The 13,259-nt window shown below is 46.5% G+C and overlaps 2 protein-coding genes across 8 annotated transcripts in view; both read right to left on the bottom strand.

Annotated features, from left to right (window-relative positions):
• Positions 1-13,259, bottom strand: part of GRIA4 (glutamate ionotropic receptor AMPA type subunit 4) — a 430,608-nt gene that overhangs the window by 244,921 nt on the left and 172,428 nt on the right. The window lies entirely within an intron of this gene.
• Positions 5,934-6,735, bottom strand: LOC308234129 (interferon lambda-3-like). Its single transcript, XM_080641393.1, has one exon. It carries the CDS (start codon positions 6,598-6,600, stop codon positions 6,004-6,006), a length of 597 nt encoding a protein of 198 aa, XP_080497519.1. The 5' UTR covers positions 6,601-6,735; the 3' UTR covers positions 5,934-6,003.

Genomic DNA, 13,259 nt, shown 5'->3' with positions numbered 1-13,259 from the left:
GGAAGGCCAGCCTGTGCAGGGCGGGACCTTGAGCCAGTTGAGCAGCTAAAGTGAAAGAGAAAGTGATACAGACTCCCATTCACTTACAGAAAGTGAGGTCAGAAGAGGAGTCTCAGCATAAGGGCAGCCTCAGCCCCACAAAGAGGGGTCAGTGTGCCCTGCTGGGTAGGGGTCATAGAGACCTGCCTTTCTGTGGGATACCCCAGTGCAGGGAGAGGAGGAGAAAGGCACCTCTAGGGGGGTTGCCACAAAGATCCTGGGACTTCATGAGGGAGGCTGTCAGGGGAGGGGAGAAGAGGAAGGGAGAAGGCTGCTGGGGGTGGGAGAGAGTCAGAAAGGCAAAGCAGCCTGGAATGAAGAGAGGAGACCAGCTCCTCCTCCCTTCCCCACTCAGCACTGAGAGAAAAAGAAGGGGAGGAGGGCACCTTGACAAACATCTTTAATTGTCCAGATGCAGCAGACCCAGGGATGGGAGGCACTGCTGGGAATTGAGGTGTGGCCCAGGACTTCAAGGGATCCTGCTCAGTGTGTGACAAATGCTTTCATTCATTCATCAAGTATAACTCAGCCCTCACTTTGCATTAGACACTGCTCAAGGTGCCAAGAATAGCATTGAAAACAAATCCCATTAAACAAAACTTGTTAGACCTGTTTTTTTTTTTTTTTTTTTTTTATTGATTTCAGAGAGGAAGGGAATGGGAGAGAGAGAAACATCAATGATGAGAGAGAATCATTGATTGCCTGACTCCTGCATGCCCCCTAATAGGTATCCAGATTGCAACCTGGGCATGTGTCCTTGACCAAAATTGAACCCGGGACCCTTCAGTCTGCAGGCCAACACTCTATCTAATGAGCCAAACCCACTAGGACAGAACTTTTTTTTTTAAAAACATATTTTGAGTTATTTAAAAAATAATCTTTATTGTTGAGAGTATTACTGATGTCCTCCTTTCCCCCCTGTAACCCTCCCTCTACCCAGTCCCTGATTAATTTGTGAGATTAATTAGTAAATATCTAGAGTGAAGTTGAGGTAATGAAGCATAGGCCAGATGATTTTCCCTGTGGAGCAGAAGTCTAGACTTTGCAGGTCAAGGATTATGGATACAGGAACTGATAAAAGAACTCAGACCCAAATACACTTTTTGTTATCTGATTATAGCAGGTCTTCAGGTCACCAATGGGGACATTTTGCAAGCTTTCACCTATCATTTGGAAAACACAATGAATTTCCTACGTATCTTCTGTTTCATATTTATTTTACAGGTAGGGGCCAAATGCAAGAATTTCGTGCATGGGTAGGGTCCCTAGAAGGTGCCAGCTGCCTGCGGGGGCCTTCATTCCCTGACTGCTGGCTGCTGGCTGCTGGCTGCTGGCCAGGGCCTTCTTTTGTTCCACGCCACCCCCTGGTGGTCAGCGCACCTCATAGTGAGCTGTTGAACTTCCGGTCGGTTGAACTTCCGAGGGGACACTTTGCATATTAGGCTTTTCTATATATAGAGTAACAAGAGTGTACTCTCTCCTCTTTAAGCAAAATTCCTTTAAAAGCCTCCTATCCTTTTGTTAAGTATAGAATAAACAAATCTACGGGGAAGAAATAAATGCCTCCCTTTTTGTAGGGTAGGGGGATATTCTTTTTATCATCATTCTTTCTAGGTTACCTGGATATCCTTTGCCTTTGAGTTCACTAGAACTTTAAAGTAAGCAGGAGTGCCAAAACCGGTTTGGCTCAGTGGATAGAGCGTCGGCCTGTGGACTGAAGGGTCCCGGGTTCGATTCCGGTCAAGGGCATGTACCTTGGTTGCGGGCACATCCCCGGTGGGAGGTGTGCAGGAGGCAGCTGATCGATGTTTCTCTCTCATCGATGTTTCTAGCTCTCTATCCCTCTCCCTTCCTCTCTGTAAAATATCAATAAAATATATTAAAAAATAAATTAAAAAAAAATAAAGTAAGCAGGAGTTACACTGTGTATTATTGCTCATCTGATTCTCGTGGGGATTATAAGTGATTTTTAAATGAACATTGAGTAAAGGTGAAATGATTAAGCAAGAAAAAAGAGAGAAAATAAAATAAAAGACAATCTCATTGACAGACAAAAAGATAAAGAAAAGAAATATGAGTTGAATTAAACCTAGCTATGAAGGGAAATAATATCAATGAAAAATGCAATTCTTTTTGTCCCTAGGGATTAAAATGAATTCCTTTTTTTTGTTTTGTTTTGTTTTTTTGTTAATCCTCCCAAGAAGACATTTTCCCCATTGATGTTTAGAGAAAGTGGAAGGGAGGGAAGAGAGGGAAGGAGAGAGAGAGAGAGAGATGAAAGATATACATCAATTGGTTTCCTCCTGCACATACCGCAACTTGGGCCATGGATTGAACCTGCAACCCAGGTATGTGCCCTTGACCAAGAATCGGATTTGTGACCCTTAGGTGTGTGGGGCCACACTCTAACCATTGAGTAACACTGGCCAGGGCTAGGGACTAAACTAATTCTATATAGAGGCATTAACTTTTACTTTACATGAACAACTAAATAGTCACCAATATAAAATGAAATTAACCCTGAAATTTGGAAAAAAAGACAAAGGTATGCAATTTGCTTTTCTAGAAAATTCATTTCTGATAAAATGTAGACTCTAATTACTGGAAAAGAAAGAAACTGTAGTAAGTTTGTATGAACAAAGGCCGTAGCAGAACCAGGATATCAGCAGCTAAGATGTCCTTTTTACAGTAAGATGATCATTATGTGATGGCTTTGCAGGTTTTAACCAGGCCCCAAAGAAGCAATGATGAAAGGAGCCATGGGGGGTGTCTGATTGCTGGTTTAGTCCCAATCCTGGGGATCAAGCCTAAACCAGCAGTAAGACATACCTCTCCCTAAGCGGGACTGCTGGCTCCTAACTGCTCACCTGCTTGCGTGCCTGATCACCTCTAACTGCCCCTGCTGCCACCCTGGTCGCCCCTAAATGTCCCCCCTGCTGGCCTGGTTGCGCCCAACTGCCCCCCCACTGGGCTGGTTGGCCCTCACTGCCCCTCCCCTGCCGCTCTGGTTGCCCCTTACTGCCCCCTCCCCCGCCAGGCTGGTCACCCCCAAGTGCCCCCCCTGCTGGCCTGGTCACCCCACGCAGCCTGCTGTTCAGTCATTTGGTTGTCCCTCACTCACCCCACTGCCAGTCTTGTTGCCCAACGCAGCCTGTTGTTTGGTCATTATTGTTACTGTGATGGCATCCCAGACAATTTGCCTATTCCTGTATTATTAGTATAGATTCTATGAGTTTGTGCTTTTTTTCCCTGTTCCTGTTAGGTAGTAAAGTGCATATCCCCAATAATAAAACTGTGGATAATAAAAGCTGAAAGGCGTTTAAAGCAAAGGGACAACTACACACAGCAACATGGTAGATGAGAAGCACTCATCTCTTTGAGAACTAGCCAGTGCTCTCGAATGCCATTATTGGAATACTTTTACTCATCTAAGCAATTCCTGGAGTCAGTTGATGACCCATCGAAAGCAGACATTCTATAGCTTTCAAAAAAGTGCTGTTGAATTGAAAGGCATAATCCATAAATGGGAGCTATTGTATATAAATGTGAATATTATTCTTCTACTAGAGGACCGGTGCACGAAATTCGTGTACGGTGGGGAGGGTGTGTGTGTACCTCAGCCCAGCCTGCACCCTCTCCAATCTGGGAACCCCTCGGTGCGATCGGGCCTAAATGGGAAGTCGGACATCCCTCTCACAATCCAAGACTGCTGGCTCCTAACTGCTAGCCTGCCTGCCTTCCTGATTGCCCCCTAACCACTCCCCTGACAGCTTGATTGATGCCTAACTGCTCCCCTGCCAGCCTGATTGCTTCTAACTTCCCTCCCCTGCAGGCCTAGTCACCCCTAACTGCCCTCCCATGCAGGCCTGGTCCCCCCCAACTGCTCTCCCCTGCAGGCATGGGTCCCCCCCAAATGCCCTTCCCTGCAGGCCCGGTCACCCCCAACTTCCCTCCTCTGCTGGACTGGTCACCCCTACTAGGGGTCGAGCTTGCAATGCAGGCATGTGCCCTTTGACTGGGATTGAACTCAGGGCCCTTCAATCCACTGAGCCAAACTAGCCAGGGCAAGGTTCTGGGTTTCTTAGAAAATCATTTAGACTTTCCAAAACCAAGGACATTTTATGTAGCCATCTGATACCAGAGAGAGTCTAGTTGACATCTGAGGTGTATATGTTGGTGAGCATCACTATGTGCCTGGCATTATGCTAAATAGTTCACATGAATTATCTCACTGAATTTCCGTACAATCCTTCTGAGGTTAGTGGTAGACCTCAAATTCAGATATATGCTATCTGGTTTAAAAATCTCTCTCTTTACCATCTATCAATTACCTACTCATATATATATATATATATACACATATACACATATACACATATACACATATACACATATACATATATACATATATACATATATACATATATACATATATACATATATACATATATACATATATACATATATACATACTAATTGCCCAGTGCATGAAAGTCGACTGCACCCTGTCTAATTGGGATCCCTAAGGGGATGTCGACTGCCGGTTTAGGCCAGATCTGGCAGTCGGACATCCATCTCGTAATCCGGGCTGCTGGCTCCTAATCACTCAACTGCCTGCCTGCCTGATCGCCCCTAACCACTCTGCCTGCCGGCCCGCTCTCCCCAAACTGCCCACCCTGCTGGCCTTCTTGCCCCCACCTGCCACCCCTCACTGGCCTGATCACCCCAACTGCTCCACCCTGCCATCCTGCTCAGCCCCAACTGTGCACCCCACAAGCCTGCTCGCCCCCAACTGCCCCACCTGATGGCCCCCAACTGTCCTCCACTACCAGCCTGCTCGCCCCCAACTGCCCCCTCTGTTGGCCTGCTCTCTCTAACTGGCTCCCCCTGCAGGCCCGCTAGCCCGCAATTGACTCCCCCATCAGTCTGATCATCCCCAACTGCCCTCCCCTCCTGTCCTGATCGCCCCTAACCACCTCTGCCTCAGCCCTGCCACCATGGCTTTGTCTGGAAGGACGTCTGGAAGGTCTCCCGGTCTAATTAGCATATTACCCCTTTATTAGTATAGATATACATATACACATATCCTTTATAATAAAAGCCTAATATTCAAATTGTCCCCTTGGGTGGTCATTTGAACTGGAGTTAAACCGCTTGCTATGATGTGTACTGACCACCAGGGGGGATGCAAAACATGGTGGGCATCGGCAACAGGGTGCTGGCAGCGGGCAGCAGTGGAGGCACTGCTGGCCCCGATAGGCCCAGATGAGTGTGGGAAAGTGGCAGGATGGTGGAGCAGGTGAGCGGGTGGTGCCAGGCCAAGTTGGGTGCGAGCAGGGGCCTGATTGCCCTGCCTATCACCCCACAGATGGCAATCAGTGGTAGTGTGGGTGGGGCTGCCGCCCGACTCCCAGGTGCTAAGGGAGCCGGGTGGGGTACATGGCCCTGATCGATCACTCCACAGGTGGGATGGTGGAGCAGGTGAGAGGGCAGCGCCAGGCCATGGCAGGATGCCAGGAAGGGCTGTGGGGCTGTGAGGCTGGGGTTGTGAGCTGGGGCCCAATCCCTGCAGGCCACCCTGAAGGACCCCACCCATGCACGGATTTGTGCATCGGGCCTCTAGTATACATATATACATATATACATATATACATATATACATATATACATATATACATATACATACTTAGTGTACATATACATATATCACAAGAATATACTGGATTTCCAATTTATTTTTCTTTATTAATGTTGAGACAAGTTTGATAAATTCTTTTTTTTTCTTGTACTCATTGTTTATTTGCAAAATTTTTATAAAAAGTAGAAAAATAAATATTTTGTCGGGTCTGAGTTTGACAATTCACACAAATATATAAATAGTGGTTGGGTGTCAATAAATTAAAAAAGGGGGCAAGCATAAATAAAATCCGAGATGCTGGGACAGGTTGCCAGCAGGTCTCAGGGTCAGGCACACAGGTCTCCAGCGGCCACACATTTCAGGTCACGGGTGAGGAGGCGGAAGAGGTTGAATGTGACAGAGGCTTCAAGGCAGTCCTGGGATTCCTTTTTCCCGGCGTCCCGAAGGCGATGCAGCCACTGGCGGAGGTGGCCCCGGGGCCTGGGGCCTGCTGTGGCCTGAGCTGGGACACAGGCCTGAAGCTTGGAGTGGATGTGGTGCAGCGTGTGAAGGGGCTGGTCCAGGATGTCCCCCAGGGTCGAGTTATTCAAGGTCCCCAGGACCTTCAGTGTCAGGGCCAGCTCAGCCTCCAAGGCCACAGGGCGCTCCCACACCTGCAGCTGCCTCAGGTCCCGGGTCCTGGGGAGTGGGCGGGAGCTGCAGCTCCAGTTCTTGAGCAGGAGTGACTCTTCCAGGGCGTCCTTGGCCCTCTTGAAGGCCTTCATCTCTTGTGGGGACAGAGACTTGAACTGGCCCATGTGGCAGCCCCTTGCACCCAGGTGGGTCCTGGGGGGCGTAGGGGCAGGAACTGCTCCTGTCCAGGTCAGCACCGTGGCCATCAGCATCAGCACCAGCGTGCACCACACAGCCAAGTCCGGCTTCATCCTGGTCTCTGGTGTCTGATGTCAGGTCTCTGTCAGCAGATGGGGATCCAAGTGTCCACGCAGAGGCTGTCACCTGGGTCTCACCCAGCCTTGTTTGGTGTCTCTGGTCTCAGTCTCCTCTTCTGGGTCTCAGCCTGCTGCTCTGTCTGTATCTCTGAACTTGCAGCTCTGCTATGATACAATTCCACACTGGGCTCCATGGTGCAGCTTTTAGCCTGGACAGAGGGGCAATCCCAGCTGATGTAGGAAAAGTGAAAACACACCTGCCACTAGGGGAGGCCCCAGGCTGGGGAAGGCCAGCCTGTGCAGGGCAGGACCTTGAGCCAGTTGAGCAGCTAAAGTGAAAGAGGAAGTGATACAGACTCAGATTCACCTACAGAAGGTGAGGTCATAAAAGGAATCTCAGCATAAAAGGAGCCTCAGCCCCACAAAGAGGGGTCAGTGTGCCTTGCTGGGTAGGGGTCATAGAGACCTGCCTTTCTGTGGGATACCCCAGTGCAGGGAGAGGAGGAGAAAGGCACCTCTAGGGGGGTTGCCACAAAGATCCTGGGACTTCATGAGGGAGGCTGTCAGGGGAGGGGAGAAGAGGAAGGGAGAAGGCTGCTGGGGGTGGGAGAGAGTCAGAAGGGCAAAGCAGCTTGGAATGAAGAGAGGAGACCAGCTCCTCCTCCCTTCCCCACTCAGCACTGAGAGAAAAAGAAGGGGAGGAGGGCACCTTGACAAACATCTTTAAATGTCCAGATGCAGCAGACCCAGGGATGGGAGGCACTGCTGGGAATTGAGGTGTGGCCCAGGACTTCAAGGGATCCTGCTCAGTGTGTGACAAATGCTTTCATTCATTCATCAAGTATAACTCAGCCCCCACTTTGCATTAGACACTGCTCAAGGTGCCAGGAATAGCATTGAAAACAAATCCCATTAAACAAAACTTGGAGCTTTTTCTTTCTTTCTTTTGTCTTTCTTTCTTTTATTTTTTCTTAATTGATTTCTGAGAGGAAGGGAGAGGGAGAGAAACATCAATGATGAAACAGAATCATTGACTCGCTGCCTCCTGCATGCCCCCTATTGGGGATTGGGCCCACTACCTGTGCATGTGTCCTTGACCAGAATCGAACCTGGGACCCTTCAGTCCACAGGCTGATCCTCTATCAAAAGCCAAATTGACTAGGACAGAGCTTTATCTATTTTTTAAATTTTTAATTAAAAAAAAATCTTTATTGTTGAGAATATTATTGATGGCCCCCTTTCCTTTCCCCTTCACTGTTACCCTTTCTCTACCCAGTTCCTGCTCTGCCCCAGGCCTTCACCATCTATTGTCTGTGTCCATAGGTAATACTTATTTGCATATAAGATCTTTGGTTAATCTATTCCTATACCCCACACCCCTCCTTCCCTCTGAGATTCATCAGTCTATTCCATGTTTCCATGTCTTTGATTCTATTTTATTCATCAGTTTATTTTTTATTAGATTTCTTATTCATTTGCTTTGATTTTTAGATTCAATTGTTGATAGATACCTATTTATTGTCATTTTATTGTTCATACTTTTGCTCTTCTTCTTCTTCCTCTTCTTAAAGAATACCTTTCAGCATTTCATATAATCCTGGTTTGGTGGTGCTGAACTCCTTTAGCTTTTTCTTGTCTGTGAAGCTGTTAATCTGACCTTCAATTCTAAATGATACCTTTGCTGGGTGGAGTAATCTTGGTTGTAGGTTCTTGCTATTCATCACCTTGAATATTTCTTTCCACTCCCTTCTGGCCTGCATAGTTTCCATTAATAAATCAGCTGACAGTTGTATGGGTGCTCCCTTGTACCAGTAGATAACTGCTTTTAAGATTCTCTTTGTCTTTAACACTTAGCATTTTAATTATGATGTGTCTTGGTGTGGTGCTCTTTAGGTTCCTCTTATTTGGGACTCTCTGCACTCCCTGGACTTGTAAGTCTATTTCTTTCACCAGGTAGGGGCACTTTTCTGTCATTATTTCTTCAAATAGGTTTTCAATATCTTATTCTCTCTCTTCTTTTTCTGGGACACCCATAATGTGAATGTGGTATGCTTGAAGTTATCCCAGAGGCTCTTTACAGAACCTCATATTTTTGGATTCTTTTTTTATCTTCTGATTGGGTGTTTATTACTTCCTCATATTTCAAATCATTGATTTGATTCTTGGGATGCTCTACTGTACTGTTGAATCCCTGTAACTTATTCTTTATTTCAGTTAGTGTATGCTTAATTTCTGACTGGTCCTTTTTCATGTCTTTGAAATGAAATTCTCATTAAGATCCTTGAAAGTTTCACTAAGTCCCTTGAAACTCTCATTAAGATCCTTGAGCAACATCATAACCATTGTTTCAATATTTGGTAGTTTGCTTGATTCCATTTCATTCGTTTCTGACATGTTTCTTTGTCTCTGCATTTTGGCTGCTTCCCTGTGTTTGTTTCTATGTGTTAGGTAGAACTGCTATGTTTCTTTGAATTGGTAGAGTGGCCTTGTTTAGTAGGTGTCCTGTAGGGCTCAGTGGCTCAGCCTCCCCTGTCACCTGAGCTGGGCAGTCTATGTATATCCCTGTGTGAGTTATGTGCACAGTCTTGTAGTTCAGCCTTGATTGCTGTTGGCATCACTTTCAGGCCAATTGGCTGTAAGAACCAGTTTTGACTACAGCGGGAGAGCTGCTGTGCAGGAGATACCCATATGGAGCAGAACTTGCTTCAGTGGGGCTTTGGTTCTCACTGAGTCTGCCCCTTGAGTGTGTCACTTATGGATGTGTAGAGTTGTAATCTATTATGGTTTGAAGCTCTCCACCAGGTGCACTGGCTCTGGGGCTCTTGGGAGGTGCAAAGTCAGTTACTGCCTTAGGCTGCCTGGCAGGAGCTACAGAGAGATATCTGAAGATGACTGCTATTTATATTGGGCTTGGAACTGCTCAGGCGAGGACCAGCTCTGAGGCAAGCCAGGCTGGTAGGGGTGCTGAGTCTTAGGCTTCTTATTGATAGGTTTGGGGTGTGCTGAAGCCAGTTTCTACTTGTTTGAGGGACTTTAGGAAAGTCTGAAGCCTGAGCCAGGGCAGGCCATTCATACGGGGAAAACCTCTGCAAACAGCTTGGCCAGGGCTGCAAATAGGATGGGGCAGAGTCTCAGGGAATCACCAGGGTGGAACAAACAATATGGGCCAGGCTGATGGAAACTCAGATATGGCTGCTAGTCAGCTCTGTGATGGGGAGGTCTCAGCAAAGGAGCAATGACCCATGTGAGCATCCCCATCTGGAAGAAAGCCACCCTTGAGTTCCCGCCCTGATGCAAGACAATCCAGTTCCTCCCATATGTCCCTGGATACCCCAAAGCCGCCACCTGGTGCTAGATCTCAGAGGAAGTGGGATCATATAAGTTTTTGCACGAGCCCTTTAAAGGGAACTGCCTGGGCCTCCAGCAGCCCCTGTGTCACTCAACCACAATCCCAACTGGTTTTTATAGCCCTGAGGTATGGGGACTTCTCTTCCCACTCTGGAACCCTGGGCTGGGGGTCTGGTGTGGGGCTGGGACCCCTTGCTTCTCAGGGGAGGACTCTGCAGTGGAGATATCCCTCCAGATTAAAAAAGATGCCACAAATGGGTGTTGGACCATCCTGTTCCATGCTTACATCCGTCCTACCAGCCTTGATGTACTTTCTTCTTTACTTATCTAGTTATAGGACTTCCATTGAGCCAGATTTTGGGTGGTTCCTTATGACAGTTTTTCTGTATTTTAGTTGTAAATTTGATGTGGTTGTGAGAGGTGTATAGTATCAGTGTTTATTTCTGATACTAGAGGCCCAGCGCACGGAATTCATGCACAGGTAGGGTCCCTAGGCTTGGCTGGAGATCAGGGCCAATCAGGGCCTTCCAGCTGGGGCCTTCCTTCCCTGGCTGCCAGCTGAGGCCTTCCTTTGTTCCGCACCGCCCCCCTGGTAGTCAGCGCATGTCATAGCGAGTGATCAAATTCCTGGTCTCCCAGTCGAACTGCCAAGGGGATACTTTGCATATTAGCCTTTTGTATATATATGTGTGTGTGTGTGTGTGTATATATATATATATATATATAGTCTTACTATATGAGTAATTTCTACATAGCAAGTATGTGGATACAATATGATTTTTTAATCCTGGTGTTGCATATCTAAGTGATATGTGTTTTTTAGCTGTTATAATAATTAATATTTTTTCCTCTTTATTTTATTTATTTTCCATCACCATTTAACCCCCTTATCCCTCTTCCACCTCTGTCCAACACCACAGTCACCACACTCTTGCGATTCAATGAGCACATTTTATTGTCAGACTACGTAAGTCTTGGATTCCTGATTCACTCTTCATATGATTTGGGGCAACTTTCTTAGCTTCTACTAAACTGTTTCTTCATCTTTAAAATGAGGAAAAATAATAATTTTATGATAGAATTGTTAGATACTATTCATAAGATGCTAACTTGATCTGTGGTGATTCAAGAAATAATTCCCGTTTTTCTTACTAAATAATTATAAACCTCTTATTTATATCACATTTTTATATCAGCCTTCATGCAAATTTTAGATTATTCTGAAATTTAGGAAATTCTGAAAAGTGGAAGTTCTCAGTGTAGGCTTTGATCTTTATTACCAAAATTAGACACCCGGTGCACGAAATTTGTGCACGGGGCGGGGTGTGTCCCTCAGCCCAGCCTGTACCCTCTCCAATCTGGGACCCCTCAGTGGGATCGGGCCTAAACGGGCAGTCGGACATCCCTCTCACAATCCAGGACTGCTGGCTCCCAACTGCTCCCCTGCCTGCCTGCCTGCCTGATTGACCCTAACCACTTCTGCCTGCCAGCCTGATCAATCCCGAACCACATGCCTGCAAGCCTGATCAATGCCGAACTGCTCCCCTGCCAGCCTGATCGCCCCTAACAGCCCTCCCATGCTAGCCTGGTCACCCCTAACTGCCCTCTCCTGCCAGCCTGATCACCCCTAACTGTCCTCCTCTGCCAGCCTGGTGCCCCCCAACTGCCATCCCCTGCAGGCCTGGTCACCCTGAACTGCCCTTCCTAGCAGGCCTGGTCCCCCCCAACTGTCCTCCCCTGCAGGCCTGGTCCTCCACAACTGCCCTCCCCTGCAGGCCTGGTTGCCCCTAACTGCCCTCCCCTGCAGGCCTAGTCCCCCCCAACTGCCCTCCCCTGCAGGCCTGGGTCCCCTGCAGCTTCCCTCCCCTGCAGGCCTGGTCCCCCCCAACTGCTCTCCCCTGTAGGCCTGTTTCCCCCCAACTGCCCTCCCCTGCAGGTCTGGTCACCCCCAGCTGCCCACCCCTGCAGGTCTGGTAGCCCCCAACTGCCCTCCTCTTCTGGCCCAATCACTCCTAACTGCCCTCCCCTGCAGGCCTGGTCCCCCCCAACTGCCCTCCTCTGCAGGCCTGGTCCCCCCAACTGCCCTCCCCTGCAGGCCTGCCCCCCTCAACTGCCCTCCCCTGCAGGTGTGGTGGCCCCCAACTGCCCTCCCCTGCAGGCCTGGGTCCCTCCCAACTGCCCTCCCCTGATGGCCATCTTGTGGTGGCCATCTTGTGTCCACATGGGGGCAGCCATCTTGTGTGGAATGAAGGTCAATTTGTATATTACTCTTTAATTAGATAGGATTTCTAAAGTAGTTTTGTACAACAGAACTTGTACAAATTAATATTATCATGAAAAATGGTTAAGAAGGCTTATTTCCTATTTAATGTAGGTATCATTATTAGCAAAGATCTTTTCTAATTTGATATGTGTAGTATTTCATTTTATTGGTTTCCTGAATAGTTGCTCAATCTTTTTTTTACTATTGCTATTTTTCTTTTAGATTTTCTCTTCTTTCTTACTTTGCTCTCTTTCTTAAGAATGCCCATTTTTCTTTATTTCAAAACTTTTACACGTTTCTCTTCCACCTTCCTCCCACTTTTTCCTTGAGCATCGTACTCATCACTTAAATCATGGTACTCACATCACTGCCTCAGAAAAGACTGTCTTTAACTTCCAAACTAGGGCATATCTTCCCACGAATGCATGTACTTTAAAGACGGTGCAATTTCAATAGCAAACACAGAAAAAAGCACATTTAAAGCATAGTCAATTATTCTAATAAAAAAGGATGAGAGAAACAAATAGTAGAGGGAGATGAAGGAGAGAATGGGCATCATTTTGGTAATGAATAGGTAGGTGAAAATTCCCTGTAGCTTTATTATTAATCACGTATATTAATTTCTGCCCTTTTCTGCATGTTTGACTATGATGTTTGTCTGTTTTTTTTTAAGCTTATTGAGTTGAAAGCTCAGCTTATTTGTGTTTAGTTTCCTTATTTTATAATAAATATCTTCAAAGCTATGAAATTCCCTCTCAAACCAACTTTAGTTACATTCCACATCTTTTTATAATTTTTATTTTGAAATAATTTTAACTTCTAGAAATGTTTGAGAATAAAAATAATACAAGAACTATACACCCTTTATACAAATTAGTATATGTTAACATTTTACACATACAAATATACAATTACATAAATCTATCTATCTATCTATCTATCTCTAGCATCATCTAAAATACTTATTGTATATATTCCACAGGCAAGACAGACTTTTTTTTTCTGACACACAATGCATAAATAATAACCCTTTACTCCTAAT

The sequence above is a fragment of the Plecotus auritus genome, assembly GCF_963455305.1.
Source record: "Plecotus auritus genome assembly, chromosome: 9".
Lineage (NCBI taxonomy): Eukaryota > Metazoa > Chordata > Mammalia > Chiroptera > Vespertilionidae > Plecotus > Plecotus auritus.
Note: the sequence above shows the minus strand (reverse complement) of the source record. Positions and strands in the feature narration are given on the sequence as shown.

What these genes read in the sequence shown, in the direction of transcription:
- LOC308234129 (XM_080641393.1), bottom strand. Translation starts at nt 6,600, where the DNA reads ATGAAGCCGGACTTGGCTGTGTGGTGCACGCTGGTGCTGATGCTGATG.